This window comes from Taudactylus pleione, unplaced genomic scaffold (assembly GCF_031769625.1).
Source record: "Taudactylus pleione unplaced genomic scaffold, aTauple2 ptg000004l, whole genome shotgun sequence".
NCBI classification, from domain to species: Eukaryota; Metazoa; Chordata; class Amphibia; order Anura; family Myobatrachidae; genus Taudactylus; species Taudactylus pleione.
The window spans coordinates 4274043-4301035 of NW_028284407.1; the positions used below are offsets into that span (position 1 = coordinate 4274043).

Below are 26993 nucleotides of genomic sequence, written 5' to 3' on the forward strand. Positions count from 1 at the left end.
GCCTGTCCATTTGAACGCCATTTCCTGGGCGTGCATAAATTAGTCACTGCGACAGCATACGCAGCTTGAGAACTCGCTGCGTGTGACAAGACGTGCAATTTCTGAGACAGGTCAGACCTGCTGTAATTCTGCATGAAACTTATGATACCAATGTATACGCAGGACTGCGAGGTCTTACGGATGTGAGAAAGTCTCTGGTAGTGGGCGTCTTTCTATGCTGGCTGAGCAGTTGCAAACATTAGCATATTTTCGCAGCGGAGATCGCAATAGCGATCCATAATGAATCAGGCCCACAGTGCAGACCTCTGGTACACCCCTCCCAATGAATAATCACAAAATACCAAAACATTTTGGGGTTCAGAATGATTTTTCCACTTTTTCATGCCCTTCTGGCATTTCTCGGATGTGAGTATTCATGCAATGTGTGAGAGTTTCATGAAACAAACATAGGAGAGATTAATGTTGTTATTGCATGCATTCATTTGTCAAAGCCATGCATATACTTGTACCGGTACATGCATATACTTGTACCGGGGAAAAATAGCGTTCTGAAGACAAGTGAACATGACCTGCACGGAATAGGTATGTAATGCCGGATGTCGGGATGCCTCCTGTCAGAATACTAACAGCAGCATCCCGATGGTTGGTATCCAGACAGGTGTCGGGTAAGTATACTTACATTCCCCCCCTAAACCTAATGCCGCGTATCCACTACGCTGTTAAAGCGACTGAACGATAACATCGTTATCATTCAATCGCTTGTTAATCGTCCGCAAATCGAGCAGTTTAAAGTAAAAAAAAACAACCAGCGATGCGCATGCCCACTGGTCGTTTTTGACATCTATCATCACCCGAACATACTAGTCAACCTGACAACGTCATCAGGTTGACCATTTTCGAGACGACTAATGTGTTTACACTGAACAACTGATCGTTCAGTGTAGGCACATCACAAACTGTGAAACGACTGCACGATTACAATGTCGTAATCGTGCTCTCGTTTCACAGTCGCCTAGTGGATGTTAACCGTCCCTTTTTGTAGCCTAACCCTAAACCTCCCCCCTTTGTGCCTAAACCTATCCCTACTACCCCCAAATTTATAGTTCATTGATGTCACAGCATAGTAACACTTTTCTTGACGAACAGGCTGTAATATTGCTAGAGTGTTATTGTACCCGCGCTCACCTGTTCCACAAGGCTTATGGGTGTGTACAGATTCAGAAGCTGGAAAACAGGAATGTAGATAGAGGAAGAGCACATTCCACAGGTGTGACGTATAATGCAGCGGGGCAAACACAATCTCTGTATTGTATGTCCCGTTGTCTAAGCAGTTAGATCGAGATTTACCACCAGCTTTTTAGGACCCACTCACTCTCTGCCATGCCGTCATTCCATACCAATACGCAGATGTATTTTTTTTTTTTTTAATGAAATCCCTTGGAACAGACTGAAGAGAGTAACATATCAGTAAAATAATTCCATAAAATGGTAAATTACCTTTGGGTTGGGGTAGGGTAGGGCTAAGAACAAGAGATTATTTTCCACTGGCAAAACAAGTAACATTTTATTGTCAAATGTGTAACAATTTAAGAACAGTTTACGGATCCAAGCCAGTAATCAGGAAGAAACAATGCAACTTTGTGGGAGGTGTTCTGACATTTTAAAGGAAGATAAAACACTACTTTTTCTCATGTGAATAGCTGTTTTCAGCCCAGAAACATAAAAGAAAGAATACTGTACATTGTTCAGTGTTAACTTGACATTGCAATGCACTTTGTTAAACATGTGTTACCTTCTCATTCCATTACAGACAACTGAACCCCCTCCCACATCTTTAGGGCAGTGTCCTCAAGGAACCCTATATAGAATAAAAAGCTGAAATGCAGTCAGTCAGTCGAGCTGCTGTGACATCACTGGCCCTACCAGAGTATACAAATCCTCAGTGGATTTTTGTACAGCAAATAGCTCTGCTAAAGAAACACTTTTTCATATCCGGTAATCGCCTGCAGGGGCATAGTTGACACCACTAATTATAGCTTAAACCCTGCCCATTATTTCATATATACAATATTCAGTTCCATACTAAAAGATCCTTTCATACATAATCTTTACTCCATATAATTGACTTCTGATCATTGATGGAACTAATGAAAAGAAAAAATGAACACTTCAACTCTCACAGCAGCCAAGTGAGATTACTTCTAGATACTGAACCTTTACCAAGTTAAGTCTGGACCCAGCACCGTACAAGTCTAGGTTAAAAGACGTGAAAATGAGCACAGCTAATCATGTCACCTATAGGGTCTCGTAGCCTGGATAGATAGATATGAGGAAAACACAACTGCATAATTACCAATGAATAAAACAACACCGTTATACAAATAGATTCATGGACAAGCAAACTCTGCGTAAATTGTATATAAGAAAAGGGAGACTCCATCTGCTCGTGGGTTAAGTTGGTTATTTTGAGTAACATAACTTTTCACAGGAAATGTAACAAACAGATCAATGACTTCCTCACAAAAGGACACACTGGTGCACTAAACATTTACTTGTTTCTTTTCTAAGCCAATCCCACTAATACCCTTTTCAAAAGCTCTGGCATCAAGCAGTATCACACACACCGGGCAGGATACAATCATGACAGTTGTGGAGTGTGAAAAATCCATATCACCTGCCTTATGGGAAGCTGCATGCCAGGAATGGACACACCTAAAAGCTATTATTCACAAGCTCAAAAACAGAGAGTGTCTGTGTGTATTACATCCTGCCATGCAAAAGAACTAAATGTATCACAAATGAATCTAAAAAAAATTAAAAAATAAATAGAATCAAAATGTAAACCACGTAGCCATGTGTTTGCATTTGCAGGAACTTTTCTTTACAAATGCACAGATTTATTTAGAAACACTGCATCTCTCTGCTAAACAGTATACTGCTGTCTGCTGTGCACCTAGAACTCTGCCACTGAAACATAAACTGCAGCTTGTGTCTTACAGGAAGAATGCGGGTAGTTGCTAAGGAATACCTCAGCTATGGCACACAATGCCTCTTTCTTTACCAAAAGCCTCTTAGTAAAAGGGAAGCCAAGCAAATTCCAAATGATACGCTCTCATTCAACCAGCGTGCCTTTGCAAGCGTAGAAACGAGACCTAATTGGAAAAATATATAAATAATAGCACAGATGTCCTATGAAGTCTTTACAGTGCCTGAGCTGGGAACACTGCATGGGACGGTTACACAAAACGCACGTCCAGATCAATGATCACCACCCTCCTTGCTCCTACCGACTACCACCGCCAAGCTAACTGGGGAATGCTTTACGGGGGGCCCATATGTGTTCCGTTGAAACATTCACTATTTCCATGACAACGGGATAGATGCCTGAGTTAGGGGTATTCAAGACCTAACACAAAAGTGAAACATAAAGGGCATATATATTACGTAAGTTAGCTTGTAAAGTGTGGTCACCTTTAGTATCTGTAAAAGTACAATTTTAGTGCTTACGTAAAACCTTTGTCAGGCAAGTCAATTACTGCCAAGCATCAACTATAAGATGTGTTTTTTACTATCATAGTAATGAATACATTCAGCATCTGCACAAGGGAAGTCACAATGGTTATGGGTAATGGAAGAGCCACGTAGCCGTCAGATCAACGCTTGTGCCAGTGAAAAGTATAAAGACTGAAATAAAAATATATAATCACATACAAATGTGCACTGACGTAGGAAAATTAAAATACAGTTAGTTCCCCCATTGCGACTACTGTGAAACATTATAAATGTAGCAGGTAGAAATTTCTCAAGTGGCTCCATCATCTAAGGATAAGTGGTCACACACACTACCATATCAGCCATTTGGTCTTATACCGCAGGCTGCATGTCCCAAACATTAATGCAACAGCAGATATGGATTATCTCCAAATCACGAGGGTAATTATCAGCACGATGGAAACCGCTGTCCAGCCAGTAACCCCTATCAACAGCACTAAAAAGGCTGCAACAGAGCCAAAAGTGATCGGATGGGCAGAGGGCATTTCACTGGCCAATCACGGTTGAATGCCACCCAAAACGGTGTGTGGGCATAATCACGCACCTAGTGGGCTTTTGTTTATGTTTCTTTGAAGGAATGTGACATAAAGAGCACCATTTAAAACACAGTATGCGCCAGTTGTGACACCTCCCAAACCCTTCCCCTTCCCTCCCCCAAATCTAGATGAACTTCCCAATCGCCCTAATGGCAGGACAGTCCCCTAAACCAGACTGTCTCTCCAAAAGCAGGACTCTTGGTAGCTATGCAGCTCTGGGCAAACTGTAAGAAAACCCTGTTATTCAGCTCTTGGTGTGAGAGGCAGGTAAAGCCCCTGTGCGACTAATGCGTCAATGGGAAAGACATGCAAATATAAAATTAGTTGAGATCTATATCTGTATAGACAATGGATAGTGATGGCTTTACGTCACCAATGGGAATTTGTCATTATGTTTGTGAAAGATTGGATACAACTAGAACCAGTTAACTCTCAGCATTCCACTTTTATACCGAATGCATAAAATTATTTTTTTTAAAAACATAGATCCAAAATTACCAATACCTGTAAATATATGGAAATTGACCAAGTACAGTACCACCCCTCCAAATTTATCTTACAGTTTCACATGAGGACAATATGTTGCCTCACAGCACTGGGGCCATGGATTTTATTCAGACCGCAGCACTCTCCGTTCGGGGATGGCTTACAATGTTAATGCATACTCTCGAATTCTGTGGTTTAGCGACAGCTGTTCTGCGGGTACTCCCCATTTCCATGCACAGACATACTGGCAGGTTAATTGATCTTATGCCGAACTTGACCCTAATGCGTCCGATAGTGTAGCACAGAGTTTAGACTGTAAGCGCCACAGGGGCAGGGACTGAAGTAAATGAATAAATATCCTCTGCAATGCACTGAATAATACATAGGTCACTACATAAATAGTAGTTATTACATTGAATCCTACACTTCTAAGAAAGGGAGAATGAGAAAAGCCTACAAGACTCACAGAGCTATTAGGAAATGCAAAACCGTCAAATCGGAACACAGTATAAAAACTTAGTATTACTGCATGAACTTGTTAGCTTAATAAAATATGCTCCTTTTAGGTATACATATTCAGCACTATTAAACATACTGCACCATTTGTGCAGTATGTTTAAATGCACAATGTCCTTGAATATACAGTCAGATGCATAAATATTGGGACATTGACAGAATTTTCATATTTTGGCCTCTATTCACCACCACAATGGTTTTGAAATGAAACAAACAAGATGTGCTCTAACTGCAGACTTTCAGATTTAATTTGAGGGTAATTACATCCAAATCAGGTGAACGGTGTAGGAATTACAACGGTTTCTATATGTGCCTCCCACTTTTTAAGGGGCCAAAAGTAATGGGACTATCAACTCAAAAGCTATTTCATGGACAGGTGTGGGCTATTCCCTCGTTATTTCATTATCAATTAAGCAGGTAAAAGGTCTGGAGTTGATTCTAGGTGTGACATTTGCATTTGGAATCAGTTGCTGTCGACTCTCAATATGAGATCCAAAGAGCTGTCACTATCAGTGAAGCAAGCCATCATTAGGCTGAAAAATCAAAACAAACCCATCAGAGAGATAGCAAAAACATTAGGTGTAGCCAAATCAACTGTTTGGAACATTCTTAAAAAGAAAGAATGCACCGGAGAGCTCAGCAACACCAAAAGACCCGGAAGACCACGGAAAACAACTGTGGTGGATGACAGAAGAATTATTTCCCTGGTGAAGTAAAACCCCTTCACAACAGTTGGCCAAATCAAGAACACTCTCCAGGAGGTGGGTGTATAAGTATCAAAGTCAACAATCAAGAGAAGACTTCACAAGAGTGAATATAGAGGGTTCACCACAAGATCTAAACCATTGGTGAGCCTCAAAAACAGGAAGACCAGATTAGAGTTTGCCAAACAACATCTAAAAAAGCCATTACAGTTCTGGAACAACATCCTATGGACAGATGAGACAAAGATCAACTTGTACCAGAGTGATGGGAAGAGAAGAGTATGGAGAAGGAAAGGAACTGCTCATGATCCAAAACATACCACCTCATCAGTGAAGCATGGTGGTGGTAGTGTCATGGCGTGGGCATGTATGGCTGCCAATGGAACTGGTTCCCTTGTATTTATTGATGTGACTGCTGACAAAAGCAGCAGAATGAATTCTGAAGTGTTTCGGGCAATATTATATGCTCATATTCAGTCAAATGCTTCAGAACTCATTGGACGGCGCTTCACAGTGCAGATGGACAATGACCCGAAGCATACTGCAAAAGCAAACAGAGTTTTTTAAGGCTAAAAAGTGGAATATTATGCAAAGGCCAAGTCAATCCCGACCTGAATCCGATTGAGCATGCATTTCACTTGATGAAGACAAAACTGAAAGGAAAATGCCCCAAGAACAAGCAGGAACTGAAGACATTTGCAGTAGAGGCCTGGCAGAGCATCACCAGGGATGAAACCCAGCGTCTGGAGATGTCTATGCGTTCCAGACTTCAGGCTGTAATTGCCTGCAAAGGATTTGCAACAAAGTATTAAAAAGTGAAAGTTAGATTTAGGATTGTTTAGTTTGTCCCATTACTTTTGGCCCCTTAAAAAGTGGGAGGCACATATAGAAACCGTTGTAATTCCTACACCATTCACCTGATTTGGATGTAATTACCCTCAAATTAAATCTGAAAGTCTGCAGTTAAAGCACATCTTGTCTGTTTCATTTCAAAGCCATTGTGGTGGTGAATAGAGGCCAAAATATGAAAATTCTGTCAAATGTCCCAATATTTATGCACCTGACTGTATGAACTAAGTATTCAAAGCTAATTTAAATGAGCTTTTTCAACTTCTATAACTGGAACCAGATATTAAAACGAATACAAATCACCTTAATAAAAATATGCATATCAATCAAATGGCTCTATCCAAAAGCCCCTTCAAAAGAATTGAAAGCAGACCTTCTCTCGGGGTTGCTGCTATTTCCTATGTGGCTAAAGGACCTCTGTGACGTATCCACCACGTGACCGCTGCAGGAGGCTGGACCGCTCTTGCGTTACCATCCACTAGGGCATAGAGGGGGAAAAAATATTTGTGGCGAGCACAGCGGGCCACCGTGCCCGAAGCGTGGGGAGCATAGCGAGCCCACAAGGGGACACTTTTGGTCCCCCGTTAGCATCCCCGCCCCTCCCCCTTTTAGGCCGAGTCACATGGGTGTGACGTCACAGGTCCATCAGCGCTCTATAGTCTAGACCTAACCCTGAGAGAAGGGTTAGGTCTAGACTATAGAGCGCTGATGGACCTGTGACGTCACACCCACGTGACCCGGCCTAAAAGGGGGAGGGGCGGGGATGCTAACGGGGGACCAAAAGGGTTAGGTCTAGACTATAGAGCGCTGATGGACCTGTGACGTCACACCCACATGACCCGGCCTAAAAGGGGAAGGGGCGGGGATGCTAATGGGGGACCAAAAGTGTCCCTTTGCGGGCTCGCTACGCTTCGGGCACGGTGGCTCGCTGTGCTCGCCACAAATATGCCCTAGTGGATGGTAACACAGGAGCGGTCCAGCCTCCTACAGCGGTCACGTGGTGGATACGTCACACAGGTCCTTTAGCCAGAAACTGTGGAGTAGGACCCCTATTTTTTTTTTTTAAAGTGAGGAGTCCCTGGGACCCACATTTTTTTTTGTTCAGCGTGATCACTGCCTGTCACAACCTGTGCAGTTCCTCTTTCCTGCCTGTGGTGTCACTCTCTGCTCTGGTGCTTCTAGCACTCTGGTCTGTATCTCTGCAGTTTTATGCCTCAGCTGAGTGTGCTGGAAGAGAACGACACCCTGGCAGGACAGAGGAACTGCACAGGGTGTGACAGATGCAGGGTGCTAGAATGAACACTACCTAACCAGAGCCTTATCTGCGTGTTCTATGTATGTTCTCCCCGCGTTTGCATTTGTTTCCTTCCACAGTAAAAACATATACTGGTAAGTCATTTAGTTTCAGACATAATGTTGATTTGTGTGCGGTGCTGGAGATTTATAATACAAGCTCCAATTGGGGGTATGGACTGATTGGAAAGATTACTCTAATAAATACGTTTTTTAAAAGGCAAAACTATGGGGGAAAATTCAATTAGCATCACGGGGCTGTAGCTCCCAGTTTAAGTGCCCAAAGCTATTTAATTGACTGCATCATACCTGGCACATAAGCTGGCAGGTGCACTTTACCGCGACTAATGTGCGGCAGCTTAGTCCCGGGAAACTGCATCTCCGAGGTTAAGTGCCGGACGCTATGCTGTTACAGTACGCTGCAAGACCACGATTAGCCCCGAGGCACTAGTTAGCGGGGATTTCCGCTCGCACCCACAGGAAGATGCAAGCAGAAATCCGCTAGCCGCAGGCTTACAGCTTGAGCAAATGAATAGCTCCTGGCACTTCACCCGGAAGCTACATCCCCGCACTGCTAATTGAATGCCCCCCTATTTTCTGATTAGGTTGATATTTCTTATAATTAATCAGATGGGGAGATTCAATTTGCTGGTCAGAACCTCAGACAATAATACTATGCAGGTTATCTGGTTAGGTAAAGCTTGCTTGTATAAGTTTGCAGTAGATATAGGTGCAAGCTAAAAAAATGAGCAAGACTTTCTTCCTGTAATTACCCGTAAAAAAAAAAAGGGCAACCATAGAGTTAACTACTAACGCACTCAGATCAGTTTTCCAAAAAAGTATAGACAAATATACATTTATATGAACATATTACCACATCGTTACAATAAACAGGATGCAAACATATAAATACTAGTAGCATAAAATATCAGACAATAAATGATAAAAATCCTGATAAGTAAAAGGTGATCCCAAAATACAGGGTACAGATTGAAACAGTGTTACTTCAGAAGAATGTTACTATTATTCACTGTCCAGTTTTAAATGTATCAATCTAACCCCTGTGAATCTTGTATATTGAAGTCAATTATTGTGACCAATGCATTACCTGCAGACTCCCGTTGTGTAGTCCAGCAAGGGGAGAATTTAGCTGATAATAAATGTGGTTGGTATCCGGATAATGATGAGCCCGACTAGCGGGGAGATTAAAGCTATCATTTCTTATTGTTCATGTAATTACCCGCAGCTGCACATAACGCCAGATACCAACAGAACCTCGCATTTACTTCTATCTGCCTCTTATGGGGGAATTCAAAGGTTAGGTCATGGCAGCTATTCAATTGTTTATCAATCTGGCGCGATTGCATGATTTCTCTTTGCAGGCCCCTGACAAGCAGAAATCTAATACCTAACCAGGACATTGCATTTGGATGCGAAGAGCACAAATAGTAATGCAGTCACTTCCGATCACCAAAACAATTGAATTGCTCCATAGGGCACCAATTACTTATCGCCGCCTGAAAAATAATAGAAATGTCCCCTGAAAATGTTACATTGCACATAGGTACTTAAGATTCGGTTTACCATGTCAAATATTAACATATATACATATACTAGCTGAAGCAAGTCTTCGAGTTATTCAGTTTTAGGATTTAATTGTCTGCACACATCTCTCGTTGCTGTCATGGGTAAAAGCGGCGATTTATCAGAGTTGCAAAAAGAGATGATTATTGGCTTTCGGGCCAAGGGTGGCAGTACTTCTGACAGCGCAGTTTGTGAACTGTTCACGTGCTGCTGTGGTGAAGGTGTATCGTGACTGGACAAATGGCACCATTGCGCATAACTGACGTGGAAACTGCAAAGCACCACGTGCCATTGATGTGAGGTGAACGTCGGCTACGAAGGTGCGTGAGTGACGACTGACACGTTATAGTGGAGTAGCTCACCGTCAAAATGAACCTGGGGGGGGTCATCAGACATGTGTCTAAAACGCTGCAGCGTATGGGGCTCCGAAGCGAACGGATGGTAACTGCACCTCTGCTAACGAAGGTGCATCGGTGGGAAAGGCTTCAATTTCCACGCCTGTATTGCAATTGGTTATGGAATCCATCCTTGCAGGGCACGTACACCCATACATGCCGATTGTCTTCTGAGGTGGATGGGATCTTCCAGCAAGACAATGCGACATGTCACACGGCTAGAAATGTCCGACAGTGGTTGGTTGAGCACGACTAAGACTTCCCAGTGCTTCCCTGGCCCCCTAATTCCCCGGACTTGAACCCAATGGAGCATCTGTGGGACCACCTCGATCGTTGTGTTCGCTCTATGGATACTCCACCACGCACCCTCCAGCAGCTGTGGGATGCACTGCAGTCACCATGGCTCCAGATACCTGTGCAAACCTACCAGCACCTTATTGATTCACTCCCAGCCCTTCTAGCTGCTGTCCGTGCCGCACACGAAGGTTATTCTGGCTAAAAGTTGGTGGTCATAATAATGTGACTCGACTGTGTATATACACACACAAGCAGCACTCTACTCATGTAGAAAGAAGGCACTCTCCAGATTGTTTTAAGTATTAAAAAACTTAAAAATAAAAGTTTTAAACAACACACACACACATATATAAAACATTCCATGTGCCAGAAGAAGCAGTCACAAAGTGTAGGAATAGGACGCGGCACTCAGGACTCACATGCTTGAACAATAGCTTGTCTGTTCAGCATGGTGACAACATCTCAGGCATATCCAGAGCGCCTCATCTCTATCTTTCTTATCTTGTACTTATACAGTACATAGTCCTAGGAAACCATCCACTAGGAATGAAATGACACCAAGACAATCTGTCGGGGTCTGTTTTCCCAATCCATCAGCTTCTACCCACCACCGCTAGTAGTAGTGCTTTCCCTGTATTATACAGTATATAATCACAGCATTATAAAAGGTTATTTGTTGGAGATCATAAAGTGGCTACAAGATAACTTTCTTTCATGGTGCTGAACTTTAAAAGTAGCCAACAGTAGGGAACGTGCCATTATGACCAGGTTAAAGTCACTAATTAACAATGACAAATATCATCATATGTCCAGTCGTACAAAAACAACATCCAGAGAGCCACAGAATAAATGTGACTGTGTGCACTACATGAACTATTGCTGCAAGATGTCTCCTGTGAGGCAGAGCAGATTAAGGAGAGAGAGAGTACTGTACTATCCTGCGACTTCACTCTGGCTGCGATCCTGTTACACATAACATGTAAACACTGTAAGACAATAGGTTTGCTGTCATTTGTTATCCAATACAGAGGCCCAAATCTACAACAGAGAAAAGCTCAGAAGAATAGAGCTATTGAGTCATGCGGCCAGCAGTGAAAAGACTTTGTAACACAAAAAAATGCAAAGGGTGTGCATCAGCCCTACAGATTTATCAGGCAGGTTATTTACTTAGGTACAACTGCTCTGCAAATAGCACCCTATTAGTATGGACGCTGCAAGAAAAGTAACCCTGAAAGGTACACGTTGCTGCCTATGGACAGTGGAGACAACCACCCTGTGTTAGGAATCTATAAGAAATGACTAATACATCAGAGACATCCATGTGGCACATTGCATCAGTCTTATGGATGTATGCATGGGTAAAATGTAAAATGATCAAAGAGCCAACGCCTCCTCCTGTGTTGTACAATGACAAGCACATAATTACAAAAAATAAAATCACTAAAAATGTGTTATTAGAAGCATAATTGAAACCCATGAAAGAAAGTAAATGATACTGAGATTATCTGAACACTTTCAGGTAATCAGTAGTATACAAGTAATAATTACACTTCAATGCACTTAACTAGCTAGTAAATTCTCAGAGTACCAGCAAATTATATGTAAATAAGGCAATAATTCTGACTTCTAACAAATACGCACAAACATTAAAGTAAGTTTCTCCTTGTAAAAGATGTATGCTGTTATACTATAATAAAAACAATGTATCTGAATGTGGATTAGGAAGGATAAAGCATGTGTGCTGGAAGCAGTCTATTGTATTCTCAGAATTATAAACAGCAGCAGCGCTCAGACTTCTCGCTGGACAAGCAGGCATGCACTTGTCAAAGTTTATACTCTATGGCACACATACACTAATCTGCAACTTCCTGTTTTAATCTTAAGTGATTGCGTTGCACCCCTAAACACATTTAATACATGGGGAGGGGAGGGGGGGGGGGGGGGGGAGATTTTGATTGTTTTTGCCTGCGCCTGAATGCATATTTTCCGTTTGCACCCTCATGAAAGGATTTCTGCTCGCCACCCGCAGAAATCTTTGAGTAGTCCCTGCTTTTTAAACGTGCTCATCAAGACTTTAAAACTGGTTTAGCCGCTTTACGAGGCTAAAACGTGGTCTATTTTGATGCGACATTCACAAAAAACAAACAATTGAATATTGCCCCTTCAGTTTAGATGACTGCTTGGGTGCGCAAACAAAAACAATTGAATTCAAACCCATTTGGGGCTTGTCAAATGTTTTCACCTGTGGGTAAGACTAAGGGGAGCCCGATTGAGCAATTCAATTGTTGCTCCATCCAGGAGCAAATGCCGCGGGTGGACAAGTTTCTGCTCGCACCCTCCTAATCTCCCGTCACTTTAGACGGCAGACAAGGCCAATACAACAATTGTACCACCCCCGTGGAGTATAATTAAACACTACAGATATTACTCAGTTGTTGGTTTTTCTTTCTTAGCTAAAATAGGGTTTATATATGTCCCATCACGGTTGGGGTCTTGGGCAATTTTTTTTTCTCCTCTTAGTTGGAAGGAAACCCAAACTATATACTATATCACTCCTCATCCCATTCTCCCTCCTGCACACTGGGCCTCATTCAGAGATGTACATAAACCCGATGGTTACGTACAGCTGCTAGGCGTATGTGCATATCGGCACATGCCGAGTTGCTCAGATGTCCGAAGGTCACGTAGCGGCCTCCTGTGGCTTTTGCATATTCTAGCACAGCTGCTGCGTACCAAGACTCAGCGACTATCCTACAGCATCCATCTCTGAATCAGACCCTCTGTCATTAATAAATCCAAACAATTGCATTCTACTAGCTGCGGGGACATTATTATCCAGCCCCTGCTATTGGATATGATTCAGCATCTCTAACCCAGGTTCCAACCAAAACTATAAAATGTTCTTTTCGCTTAGTTCAATGGACAAAAGGATGTGGATTGAAGTCTGGCAACCACACTATCGCCCAACCAATCAGCATAAGCAGCGCACACAGTTTGACAGCGAGGATGTCATGCACCATGTACTATGCAATATTTGGCAATGTACCTATGCATTAAAAAAAGATCAAGAGGACTGTAGACAAGCAAGACTTATTTATCAGATTTGAATTTGTTTTTCATTTTTCTGCAGAATAGTTCTGAGAATATAGAAGAGCTGCCAGTAATATTCCCATGTCCTGAGTGAACTACAGAGTTTGGCGCAGTATTCCTATGTGGAGAGCAGAAGAACAACAACTACTGGCTCTCGATCAGTCCCAACTGGTCTCGCACAGTGTATGTTTTCAGCACTGGAGCAGGGAATATATATGGCAGTGGAAGACAAAAAAAAAGTAATTAATAAACGTGTCCCACAACCATTGAATCTAAAAGTGTGCTTATTATTAATAACAGATTAAGCAGTAAATCAGATACAGATCAAATGTACAGATGACCCTTTCAGTGTTCGACTGGCTGTAGTTACCCTGTCCCTGTAAAAACTAAAAAGGTACGTATCCACTAATAGACGGAGAAACGAGAGCACGATTACGACATTGTAATCGTGCTGTCGTTTCACAGTCAGATGTGCCGTACACTGAATGATCAGTCGTTCAGTGTAGGCACATCCATCATCCCCGTACATGCTGAATCTGACGTGATCGTCAGGTTGACCAGCATGTACGGGCGATGATAGATGTCAAAAACGACCAGCGGGCACGCGCATCGCTGGTCGTTTTTGACATTTAAATGCCCGATTTGCGGCCGATTCATGAGCGACAGCAAGATTACGATGTCGTAATCGTGCAATCGCTCTGTAAGGGCGCGTAGTGGACACGCACCTTAAGCTTTGATTATAAAGAAGAAACTTCGGTTTAGAGGTTACACTAACCTTGTACACTATATTTACATTGTATCCAAATAACCCACCCCAAACAATACACAGATCTTTCCAAATTTTAAAACTTTACAGTTGCTTTTCAAATACAAACTTCCTGGGGAGGAAACATTTCCCCATCCCTCCCCTGTGAAGAAACAGGAAAAAATGTCGGCCGGTGGACCGGGCACACGCTGCTAAACGCAGCTGACCAATAATCAGATCTTTCGAACATGCCGGACGATTTCAGCTTGTCCAACAGTCCCATAATTACTGCTCGGTTGCGGCAATACACCATTCAATTATTAGCCCGATTAGCTGATTATTGAACAGTTTTTGTAATCGAAACAGTATCTCATGACATGCAAATACAGTTGATTAAAACATACAAAGTAACTTTACTTGCTACTTAACAAAACAAATATTTCCCTGGACAATATGATAAACAACCTTGTGAAAAGAGCAGGACTATAGTTACAGTACAGATGCTTTTCTAAATTAGAGAGGTATGGAACATGAGATAAGCTGAACCACGTCACTTAAAGAGCCCAATACTTCCATTCCCTATGCACCACGTGACTAATACCCCTTTGAGACAGATAAAAGGACCCGGTAATTTCCTGGGGCAAGCCGGGTCAACATTCCCATGACTTCAACCCTGATCGCTACCAGGGTTATTACCGGGTCTGACTGGGGAAAACGCGGGTCCATCCACCGGTGTGAAAGGGGGTAAGTACTGAAATCCCAGCTTCAACCAGAGTTCAGTGTCCCAGGACCGAGCCAAATTAAGGCCGGGGTTTCTGTCTGAAAGTGGTACAAGTGGCACATGCAGTTGGTATACAAGTCAGTGATTTCAAGATTTTTTACGTAACATTATGGATTACAATTAATTTAAAAAACTGTAACATCCTAACTTTAGAACAAACTTTCATTAAATTAAGACGGTCATATTTTGTTTTTAGCAATCTCACGTAGTACAATGTCTGTGCTGCTCCAAAACAGAAGCCAGTTTATGCATTTCAAAGGCAGACATCTATGGCAGGAACAGAAAGTTGGTAAACATATTCCATCTTTATCACCATAACAACAAGACTTAACTCTATTGTAATCACCTGCCAGCTACAAAACTGTGAAAAAAAATAAAAAATAAATAAAAATAATGTTGGTGTAATGAAGGATCTAATGCAGTAATGGGTGCCGTCGAGCGTGTACCGGTGATACCTGCCCCTTCCTGACCCAACAGTACCTTTTTCTGTTGGAGCCCCTAGCTCTTATTCTGCAAGTTTGCCCTGCTGGGCATCACCTGTGACCCCAAGTCCTACTCATGAGAGTAACAGGCATAGCTCTGCGGGTTAGAATTTGACGGCAGATAAGAACCACTTGGCCCATCTATTCTGCCCCTAAATATATTAAAAAAAAAAAAAAAAAAAAGTATAAGCCTGAACTTCAGGATTACTTTAGATCCTTAAAAATGAATTTTGGACAGGCCCTGTTTATTACCCAGTATGTCGCCAACTTCTGTGAACACAAATGTCTATCATGGGGCACAGTGAACGCAACAAAGGGCAACATTTGATCTATAGAAATCTCTGTGCAGAATTGCGCTGCACCTGTCCTAGCCGTACACCTGTCCATTTTGAGATTAGCGGCCCCCTCTGCAGGGCTGAGGGGCTACAATTGCTTCTCAGGCCATTGCTCATATCATAGGTGCAGGCCAGCACAATTTTGTGCCCACTACAGACAACCTTACATGGATACAAACAGAAACATGTAAGCAAGTCCTTTATGCGAGTCTTCTTCCTAGTAGTTTTATGTAAAAGATTTCCAGACTATACTGGTCTAGTCTACCAGATATCATGTAACATACCATGAACTATATAGGGGGCGATTCAATTCAGCGTGATACTGAATAGCCCCGGGAAGGAATTCCCAGAGCTATTCAATTGACCACGATGTGAAGTCCGACTACAGGATTTCTGCTCACGCACCCTCCTGAGGTGCAAGCAGAAAGCTGACTTAAGTGCCGGCCACGATGCCGCTTTCCAGCTTAGCATGGCACTAACAGCCTTGTAGCCAGGCACCTTAGTCGGAGAATGCCAGTTACCGCAACTAAACACCCAGCTTAAAAGGCACGGTAAACAGCATTCTCCAACTTAAGTGGTTCTAGTCAGACTTAACAGCTGGGTCAATTGAATATCTCCAGGAACTCCTTCCTGGGGCTATTCAACATCGCGCTGAATTGAAATCGCCCCCAGAGAAGTAAAAACATCATTGAATTCCAAAAGTTTCAGCACAAACATAGAAACACTTCAAAAGGTCACAAGCAAACATCAAAGACAAACAAAAATAAATATTAAAATATATATTAAATATTTTGGGGGACTGATGAAGGGCTGTTTACAAAATGGGCGTAAACTACATTTTAAAAAATAAAAGGCAGGCAAAAATAATGGCCTTCCGCTCATATGAAGAACAGTACATATCACCAGATATGTTGCCAATACCGAGTCGGACCTATGTGCCTGCTTTACGCCAAGTCATCAACATTAACCTCACGGTCACCGCATCGCCAGTAGCGATACGTCAGTGTCAAGATTCCTCTTTAAAATTAGGCACAACTGAAACGTCATCTATAGCATCACTATATATGCTGGAAGGCAAGACACTGATTTATATTTTTTAAAGGGCTTATTCAGATGATGATATTAGTAGAATCTGCTCGTGCCCCTTACACTTCTATGCTTTGTAGCAGAGATTTACCATTGCCTGTGTCTCTTGGACCATCTGTCAGCTTCCAGTATGCAACTCCAAACAATTGTGTTAGCTGCTAACATAAAATCAAACACATACTATGCTTCTTCAGTTTAAAGTCCTTTAAATAGCACCGGGAATGAGTTCCCAGAGCTATTCAATTGTCCCCGCCTAATGCCGGGTGTTTAGTCACAGTAACCTGCATTCCCCGACTTAAGTCCCGGCTGCAATGCTCACACCTGAGGAGGGGGGTGAGCAGAAATCCTCTAGTCGCGGGTTAACAGCGCGGCCAATTGAAAACCTCTGGGAATTCATTCCCGTCGCTATTAAACATTGCACTGATGTGTTGCTTAAGCAGTCACTTAACGTCATGTTCTACTACAGACATCCAGAGAACTGCAGCAACAGGAACAAAGAAATGAGGCTACTGTGCTGCAGTTTTACAGAAGATATTATAGGACAGATATTAAGTGCAGAGGCAGCAACAGGTGCCTACATAGGCAGCATCAGTACGTGACAGAACACAGACATAATGCAGAAGGTCAGGGCGACACAAGGAAATGAAATTATATCCCCACAGTGCTCCAAGAAGGTTATGCTTATAAAGGCAAATTATTGGTAGAACAGAGACCTGAGACACCTCACCTCCAGAATGATAATCGTATTTAGGGAAAAGTATGCATGTAGCAGTGTCCCAGAAATGTAAAAAAACAAACAAAAAAGGGCAAATGAAACAGGGTTTCCATAGTAACCATCTCTGCCAGTGTAAATATGCGTGGTAAGGGAATGCAATGTTCTTTCCAATCACAGAATTATTTTTATCAAAATTCTCAGCATCTTCCATACTGACGGTTTCTTGTTACTCAATTCAAAATATGAAACGTTGTTCTACACGGTCATTTTTTTGCTGCCAATTCAGTAGTAGTATATATACTGTATATACTAAAATAATAAGAACTTTATTGACATGCGCGTAGCTAGTAAGGGGGGGGGGGGCAGAGGTGCTTTGGGTTTGCGTTCCCTTGAATAAGCTACATAGAAGTCTGTGCACAGGACACACAGGGGCAGATGTATGAAGCTCTGGGAAGTGATAAAGTGTAGAGTGATTAACAACCAACCAATCAGCCCCCAACTGTCATTTTCAAAACACAGCCTGTAACATGACAGGAGATGATTGGTTGGTCGTTTATCACTCTCCACTTTATGACTTTCCAGAGCTTCATACATCTGCCCCACAGTGACACTGGTGTGAGTGGAGGGTAAAGGCTCTGCTACCAGCAGTCTGTATTGCTCTGCTGGCCACGTGGGCCACTCCTGCGCAGGATACCTATGCAAAGCAATACAACTAGAACAACTAAATAAAAATATAAATTTTGGCAGAAGCAATTTCATCATGGGTGAAGCAGCTAGTACAGAGATTCCCAAAAGCGGTCCTCAAGGCTCCCCGACAGTTCAGGTTTTAGAGCTATCCATGGTTGAGCACAGGTGGTTAAATCAAATTGACTGAGGTACTAATTAAGCATGGATATCCATAAGACCTGGACTGTTAGGGTACTTTGAGTACCGAGTTTGGGAACCTCTGAGCTTGTATATTATACACACACACACACACACACACACACACACATTGACTTGCTAAACATTTTATAACACTTATGCTAACCACATGTTGTCAACTGTGATTTTAGACCAGGTGGCATAAAAAATTGTGTGGGGAAAATACATCAACGTAGTCCAATCATACTGGACCAGAAAAAATTGTGCACCGACTACATAACGACACCTAAATGACCATCATCTGTGTGCGAAATCATGAGAAAAGGAAATCCTTAGTCCCATGAAACCCAAATTGATGACAGCTAAGGGATCCTTTCAAAGTATGTGTTCATCTTAGCAGATGGCATTTTATGTAGCTTAGGCAGCATAAGCTGGGACAAGAGAGGACACCAGATGAGACATGACTGTTGATCGCGGCTCTTATAGAGACACAGTGGACTATTACACACTGCAATACCAACTAATAAACTAGGGAGATAAGATTATTAACATCTTGGCAACATTATACAAGGCCAATTACTTGTACTTATAAACAAAAAAATGCATGTTTGAGCAAAGTAATCTATATTGTACGGTGACGAACAAATTAAATAAGTTATCAATTAGTACAGTGGTTTTATAACTGGTTACCATAACTACCCATGGTTATTAATGTGAAATTGAAAACTTGCAAACCTGACAATTTAGTTGCTTATGCAGAGTTGTATTCATTTTGTGACAAAGACGCAGATGTAAAGTACATCTGAAAAATACTATTAATCTGTATTTTGCTCAGCTTGCAAAGCCAAAGCACAGCCGACTTAACGAGGCCCACTGCTGCCCTGTCATATCTGTCCAATGTCGCTCATCTGTGTAATCATCGGTACCATCGACGCACATGGGGCAGTCTCGCAGCATTTACAACAAGTCTCACCAGTTGCAGACACTTAAGGCCCCCATACATCAGAGATTGATTGCAGCAATCGTGCAATTTGCAATCGATTGTGTATAAAAATCTTTCCCTTTTTCAATCGATTGTGGCATCTCTGCAATCCGCAATCAATTGAAAAAGGGAAAGATTTGTATATACACAATCGATTGCAAATTGCACGATTGCTGCAATCAATCTCTGATGTATGGGGACCTTAAGTCTCCTCGCACGCAGAGAGATCTCGCTCTGCGTATGCAATCGCAGCAGCTAATTTATGCACGCCCATGAAATGATGTACGGACTGACAGACACGCCTGCGTTTTTACCACCCACCCCCCCTTCACCACCCCCAATGCTGACAGCCTGTCACTCACTTTGCGATGGATTACTCTATGCATCCGTAAAAGCAATGCGAACACTGCGCACATGCAGTGCAGCTTATACGCATGCGCGATGGCAAACAATTGTTCGATCTGCATCCGTAATCACCATTGCGTCCGCTGATGGATCGGGCCCATAGTTATTAATAAGTCAATATTAATGTATGAAGTTCAATTAAATACAAACATCCATTTTCTGCCCCCATACAAAAAAAAGACAAAATCCTAATGGAATTTTGCTTTCTTGATCTAAAATGCAGCGAAACGATTATAGATATATAAAAGTGAATAGACATGCTTATTCTCAACTCTAAATTACCCCCTTAAGGTAGATCTGTTACCATATCAAAATATATACTAAGTTTAAAATAAACAATAAAACCCCACTATACCCCCCACACAGTAAAAGCTGAACAGTTATGTTGGGCAGAACACTCTCTGCAGCGCACATCCAGCTGCTTCTCATTCCTGGCCGGGGTTAAAAAAAAAAAAAAAAAAACATTTTGGAACAAAAAAAAAAAAAAAAAGTACAAATGTCTCCTTATTAATCTAGTATTTTCGCACTACATGGCACGAGACACATAGCGAGACTAAGACACTACACGATGGATGGCTGGTTTCATACTTTAGTCTCTATTTTGCATCACATACGTCTTTTTCAAACCAGACGCACACAAACAGAATATTGGTGTACTGAAGGCTTAGAATTGCACTTTTCTTGCAGTCGTGGCAGTGTAACTTTGTGCTATTATTGCATTAGCAGTGCGAAACGGACGCAAATTCAGGAAAACATACTGAGCAACGAACGGGATGCATGGTGCGGCTTAGTCACATTTTTGTGGTGCCCTAAACGGGACTATTTGAGGATAGGTTAGGAACACATCTGCATGATATAGATAATCAATCTATATATCTATTAATTAGAGTCTGTCTGATGCTTCTTTAATATTTGTTTCCACATAGAAATAAACTATTATGAACACTCCAAACATATGTTAAAATATTTTTTCTAGTTCAGTAGTTTGCTTTTATCTGTACACAAAACACTCAATAACTAAGGCAACAATCCACAGACCGTAAATAAACCTGTACATTACAACAGTGCACATTACATGGTCCTTTATCTTCAAATAAACATATTAGAAGATGAAATGACTCCGCTCAGAGTTAAAATGAGACTGTAACCTTCCACAACGAACAGATCCACAGCGGTCCAGGTTCTGGCCACCTCGCCAAATGTGACATAATGCCCCACAGCCTTCCGCACCTGATTAAAGTTTAATTTTCCAGCCGCAGGAGAAACTTACAATTCAAGCCTCCCGTCACCTCAGCATTCTGTGTCACTGAGCGAGTGGGTGTCTGACAGCCATCTAGCCAGAGACAGTGACAAGAGGGCACGGAAATGACAAGTTTCTTAATCACACATAGATGAAAGAGGGTACTTCATTAAAATCTGTGCTATTAATGAATCTCTGATTTTCTAAGAGAGCCATACATTGATTAACAAATCTAATATTTATTCAACAACTGCCTACCAGTGTTACCCAACCCCAGTCATCAGGGAAAGCCAACAGTGCATGTTTTCCAGGTCTCCTCACAGAATCAAGAGAGAAATAATCAGTAATGGCCGTGGAATTTTTATAGTGCGTCAGACAGTACTGAATACACCTGTTTACCAGCGCAGGGTAGGGAAAACATGCACGGTGAGGGGTCCTGGAGTGGGGAAACGCAGGCCTAGACAGTGCTTTGCCTTCTGTGATAACTATTGTCAGCTCTTTCCCCAAGTCTATAACTTTTAGGAAGCAATAACTTCCTAAAACCAGTGCTTTACATAAAGGAGAAACAGCAAAGTAAACAAAGTTATATTACTGATAATTGCACTGGGACATATTACTTAGCATCACATTAGAATACTAGGGGCGGAGTTCAATTCTTTTCATCCCCTATCGCGCCCGACGGAGCTATTCTTTTCTTGCTCCTGTCGGGCGCGATCAGCTGCCAAGCGCTACATTTCAGCTCGCAACCCCTAGGGGATGAGAGCTGAAATGTGCGAAAAGTGACATGTTTGGGTGCCCAAACATCACTTTTCGCGATCGCGCCCAGCACTTTGGTCGGGTTTAGCTGCTTTACGCGGCTAAACCTGACCTCTATGGGCGCGATCAGCGTGAAAAGCTGGCACAATTGCATAGCGGCCCGCGATCTCCTGTCACTTTAGACGGGAGATGCGGGCCGCGAAATCAATTGAATTCCGCCCTTTCTGTTACTGGGAAATTTTAAAGGCATAAAAAATAAAGACACTGAATATAGCCTAATATAAAAAAGTGGACTGAACCTCTGTGCACTTAGATGCTGCCCTCTTCCACGAGCACCTGGGTGTCACCAACACCCCACTAATGGACACAGTAAATAAGATGTGGAGCTCAGATGAAGGCACGTCTTAGAATAATTTATATGTCCAATGGAATATGGGAATCAACTTTCAGAGTCGAAAATGATGATGAGTCATCTAGATTCCTTATTGCTTCTAATATTTAGAGGCTTATTTATGTTCTCCCAATGCGTGGGTATATGGAAAAGAGAAAAAGATAAGGAAATATATGTGTATAGTACAGTTTGAGACAAAGAATATATTTGTATTTTACATCACCAAACTAAGATAGAAAGGAAAAACCCCAAAGGCTGTACCCTTTTGGGTGGGATCTCATGTGTCTGGAAAGGTGTGGGTCACCAACTTTTGGAGACCTAACACATGGACTGATTTATTCTGACCACTTGGACTTTCCTTTTTATCTGGATTTATTTGGAAACAAAAAGTCTGGTATGTTTTTATTGGGATGAAATTAAACATATTTTGGAATACAGAGTCCTTCCACGTTTTTGCCGTTGATTCTACATGGTTAAAAGATACCTTGATGGGAGGAAGACGCATATATCTACTGTGAGTATGGTACGCTGAATAAAGATGGATTAATCAGTGTAAAGGTATCTTTATTCAGCGTACCATACTCACAGTAGATATATGCGTCTTCCTCCCATCAAGGAAGTTTTGGAGAGAGAAAGTGGAGAAAGATAAGTACCAACCAATCAGCTCCTAACTGTCATGATAAAGGATGTGTTTGAAAAACGAGTTAGTAGCCGATTGGCTGGTACTTATCTTTCTCCAAGGCTTTAGTGAATAGACCCCAAAGTCTCTAAATACAAAGATCAAATCCAGAAACCATCCATCATGCATATTAGACAAACCTTTAAATCCACTAAAAACAAATCATCTCCAACACATTGTAAAGCATTTGACACAATGTCGACAAGTACCAGATGGCACTCAACTACTAATAATGATGATTCAGAAGGACCAAACATTAGACAAGGCAGTAGCAGTTAAACTTGAAAATGATACAGAATATAGACACACAGTATATTGAAAGCATATGTTTAAGCAAATATCAAAATTGTGAAATATATACCGTCTTATAGAAAACAAGAATAATAAAAAGCACAATTTTGAAACACTATATAGAAATAAAATGTAATGGTAAATGCCTAAGAAAATACATAACGACAAAATTATAATATTTAAATTATTAGATAAGTGAATGATTAAACCATAAATACCTTAATTGGCGCTGTAGAAAACTTGACTGTCCGTGATGGCATTAGGTCTTCCTCCTCGGGCAGACCAGGTACTTCCTCATAATCACTACAAAGATCATAATCCTCTTCTTCATTAGCCAATACCTTGTCACTTCCAGCTGTTGGATGTTCCGTTTCAGTGTCTCGGTCGTCATCAAAGGCTGCATTTTCAATACCAAACGCCTCAGTGGAATACCTCAGCAAGTTTTTGTTCTTATCAATCTGTTCTTCAAATTCGCTCCCATCCTCGTCGTCGCTGTCTGTGGCGTCATCGGTCGGCTTCGCACTAACCTCCGTGCCAGTATCTGCCATGTTTTTCCAGTGGCTCTCACCTTTCTCTTTGACTTGACTCTTTGCAATCTGGACACTGTCATTGAGACAATTCTTCGGATCAATGGGTTTTATGTCGTCAAATAAGTCGTCCTTTAAGTTTTCATCTTCTTCGCTCTCTGAAGATTCATTTTGTAACACCACTAGTTCTGCTCTCACCATTTCAGTTTGGATTTTGTCGGATGTAGGAACCTTAGACTCAGTGACTTCTCTAGCTAGAAATATATTGTTATTCTGAGAAGCAGCAGTGTCCTCACCCCTTACAGTATTTTTCGTGTGTCCTTCATCATCAAAGCTCACTTTCTTTTCCAACCTTTGATACTGAGCAGTAATTACACTACTGGTCCCGTCATTATTATTTGCGTTGACGCCTGCATTTGTCAATGTTGCCAACTGGTTTACAGATGCTGGAGAGGAAGTACTACGTGCATCTATTAAAATCTCCTCCGTCTTGGAAAAGTCTCTAGGTTCCTCCCCATCACTGTCAGCAAGAAAGCTTTCTAGCCTCCTGCTTATTGGCCCTGCATTCACAGAAGAAGCCGATGAGGAGGAGGTGGACTTTCGGCTGAACGTACTGTCCTCAGATGACACAGACTTGGTCACATTTGAATGTGCACTAGCGGGGCTAAGATCACTCTCCACTTCGATAGACCCTTGTCGACGTTCAGTCCTGGTCACCTCCTCCTTGGTTGGGGAAGACCCTTCAAGAGTGGCTTGGCGGTTAAGATTTCTCTCAAAGAGTTTCCTGGTTTCCGAAAACTTCTCTGCCAGGGCAATCTTGTCCAAGTCCACTTCCTCGCTTGTCCTCACCACCTTGTCGGTGGATGGAAGATCAGGGCTGATATTTAAGGCATTATTCTTTTGCACATTTACGATAGAAGTGTGTGTCGGTGGAGAGGAAATATCAGACTTTATAAGTTTGGTTTCAATCTGATTTTCATTGGGAGTCGAGCTCATCTGCATAAACATATTCTTGATCTTATGAACCCGGTTACCATACGAGGCACGGCCACGGGTAAGGTCAGCTGGTGCCCCATTGGTGTTAAGCTTTAACGATGCAGGCTTTGGAGAGATTTCAGGCTTTACACCATCAAATGAACACTTAATGGCATGAAAATCAGACTTATAGGCGTTCCTGTGTGGAGACGCGCTTCGGAGGGTTCTCTCCCCTTTCCCTTCCGTTTTCATCATTTTTGTGTCACAATAAAAACCTGCTGGAGAAACTGTGCAGTGTCACTCCCCTTTGCACATCGACAACAGGGATCATGGGAAGTAACGCTGTGCTGGGTACAAGGGAAATCCCAATCAATGAATCACTCCTTCCACACTCAGCTGTCTGACTAATTTCATCGCCACAAGACAACCATCTGCTGAAGAAAAAAGAAAGAAAATCAAACCAGGGGTAAAAACATGTTGCCATATGCATGCCAGCTAATAGTATTATGGTACAGAAAGTTGTATGCAAGGATCAAATGGATCAACTCACTGTTCCTTTACATTACTAGTTCAACAATTATTAGTTTTAAGAATAGTAAAAGAGGCTACATCAGACTCAAGCAACTAGGTTTGGAAGGTGATGCTGGGACTTGCAGTGCCACAGTAGCAGGATGCATACTGCCTCAGTTAGAAATCCAGCGAGACACTGTACAAAGAAGTGGCCAATGCGCCATTACCTACAGCTGCTGCAGAACATCTTGTCACAAACCACCACAGACGATGTAATGGTTAGCATTACTGCATCACAGCACTGAGGATGTGGGTTAGTTTCGTACTACGGCCCTGTGTGGAGTTTGTATAGTCTCCCTGTGCTTGCGTGGGTTTCCTCACACTCCAAAAAGACGCAGATAGGGTTAATTTTTGTTGGGGCAATTAACCTATGTTTGTATATGTGTGAGCATGCGGTAGGGAATATATAGAGTGAGCACCACTGGGCAGAGATTGATGTGAATGGTCAAATATTATTTGGAAAGTGCTGAAAGATATGTCCGGTATATAAATAAATTTAAAGAAAACAACCGGTGCAACGGCCATTGAATTATGAAGAGTTTTGTTCTGTTACCCCTTGGCCTGCATGCTTGTCTGTACACAAAACAATGAGGTAGAACTTAAGTCCTCTAAAAATAAATACAAAAAAAAAAAAAAAAAAAACTGACAAGCAACTTCAGGTATAGGCAATCTGTGGCATTCCAGTGGTTGTGGAACTACAAATCTCAGCATGCCCTACTGACAGGACATGCTGAAACTTGTAGTCCCACAATAGCTGGAGGGTCACAGGCTGACCCCCTAGGATTCAGTACCCAAGTGATATCCAATTATTACTAAATAGGTTCTGTGGTTCCAAGTTGTTCTGGAACTTCTTGTGAGTTTGTGACACTATGATTCATGGCAGCAGCACTGAGAAGGCTCCCATGCAGCACCACACACAGCTCCCCAGCCTCCTCTCTGCTGGAAGGCAGCCCAGCCGGGTGATCTCAGGAGGAGCAGACAATGGATGTAGGGGGGCAGATGAAGGAGCGCATCCACCATGTCTGGGGAGGGGGCTGGGACACCCATAGCTGCCTCCCAAGCCTGCAGGCACAGTGAAGGGGGGCAGCTCCCGGCTCCCCCTGGCCCTAGATAAACTTCCCAGGTTCTGTCCCACCTCGCGGGAAACTTCGGAAAGTACCTGAACCTTCTCCCCCCGTCGCGGTGTTCTCTTTGGATCCGTCCCGGGTGTGATACGAAGCCAAGGAACAATCCAACCGGGACGGGAGGGGGGTGTCTAGACTCAATCAGCGTGTCTTACGCTACTCTCTGCCGTGCCGCCATAGCATTTCCCTCCTCCTCCTCCGGGCTCCGTCCGTCTTCCTCCTCCTGGCTTTTCCCAAATAATAACTAACTGCCAAGCGCAAGCGGAGTGCGCGCACACGGCTCCCACCAGCCAATCATTCATGGGCTAAGCGGTGGGGCGCGTCCCCGTACCAGGACTTGCGCGCGCGCGCGCCCTCTCCTGCCTGTGCTGCAGGGAGGTGGCGCGGGCACGTGAGGAGGGTTAAAAGGAAAGAGAGTACTTCCCAAGGCGCGCCCCCTGCCTGCTGCCTGCCGCGTCGTCCCAGGAACACGACCGCGGGCACGCGCTTTCCCCCCCTCCGTGTATCTGTAATAACTGCTAAACATCCATCTATCACATCCCAGGGGCCTAGGCAGCAGCAGCAACATGTGGCTGCCCAGTGCCCAGTGCCTGGCGCTGGGGGACCTATAACTCCCAGCATGCTCTGCCGCCCGGGGGATACAAATGCCCACAGTAGCTGGCCTGGCACAGTATACAGCAAATTAGTGCTATCCAGGCAGATGGGAGACTTAGCTACTTGCCGAATGCAGGCTACTGCAGGAT

General features: G+C 42.7%; 1 protein-coding gene across 4 annotated transcripts in view; it reads right to left on the bottom strand.

Moving 5' to 3' along the window:
- LOC148543358 (neurabin-1-like) overlaps positions 1-26518 on the bottom strand; it is a 111956-nt gene extending 85438 nt beyond the window's left edge. For 3 of the 4 annotated variants that reach the window (XM_088471599.1, XM_088471536.1, XM_088471367.1), the window contains exons 1-2: positions 26286-26518; positions 23273-24990 (exon numbers count right to left, since the gene is read on the bottom strand). In XM_088471599.1, the coding sequence (XP_088327725.1) occupies positions 23273-24811 (1539 nt within the window). In that variant the 5' untranslated portion in view covers positions 24812-24990; positions 26286-26518. The remainder of the gene's footprint in view (positions 1-23272; positions 24991-26285) is intronic. The other variant, XM_088471454.1, reaches the window with a different exon arrangement.
- Positions 26519-26993: the final 475 nt, after the last annotated feature.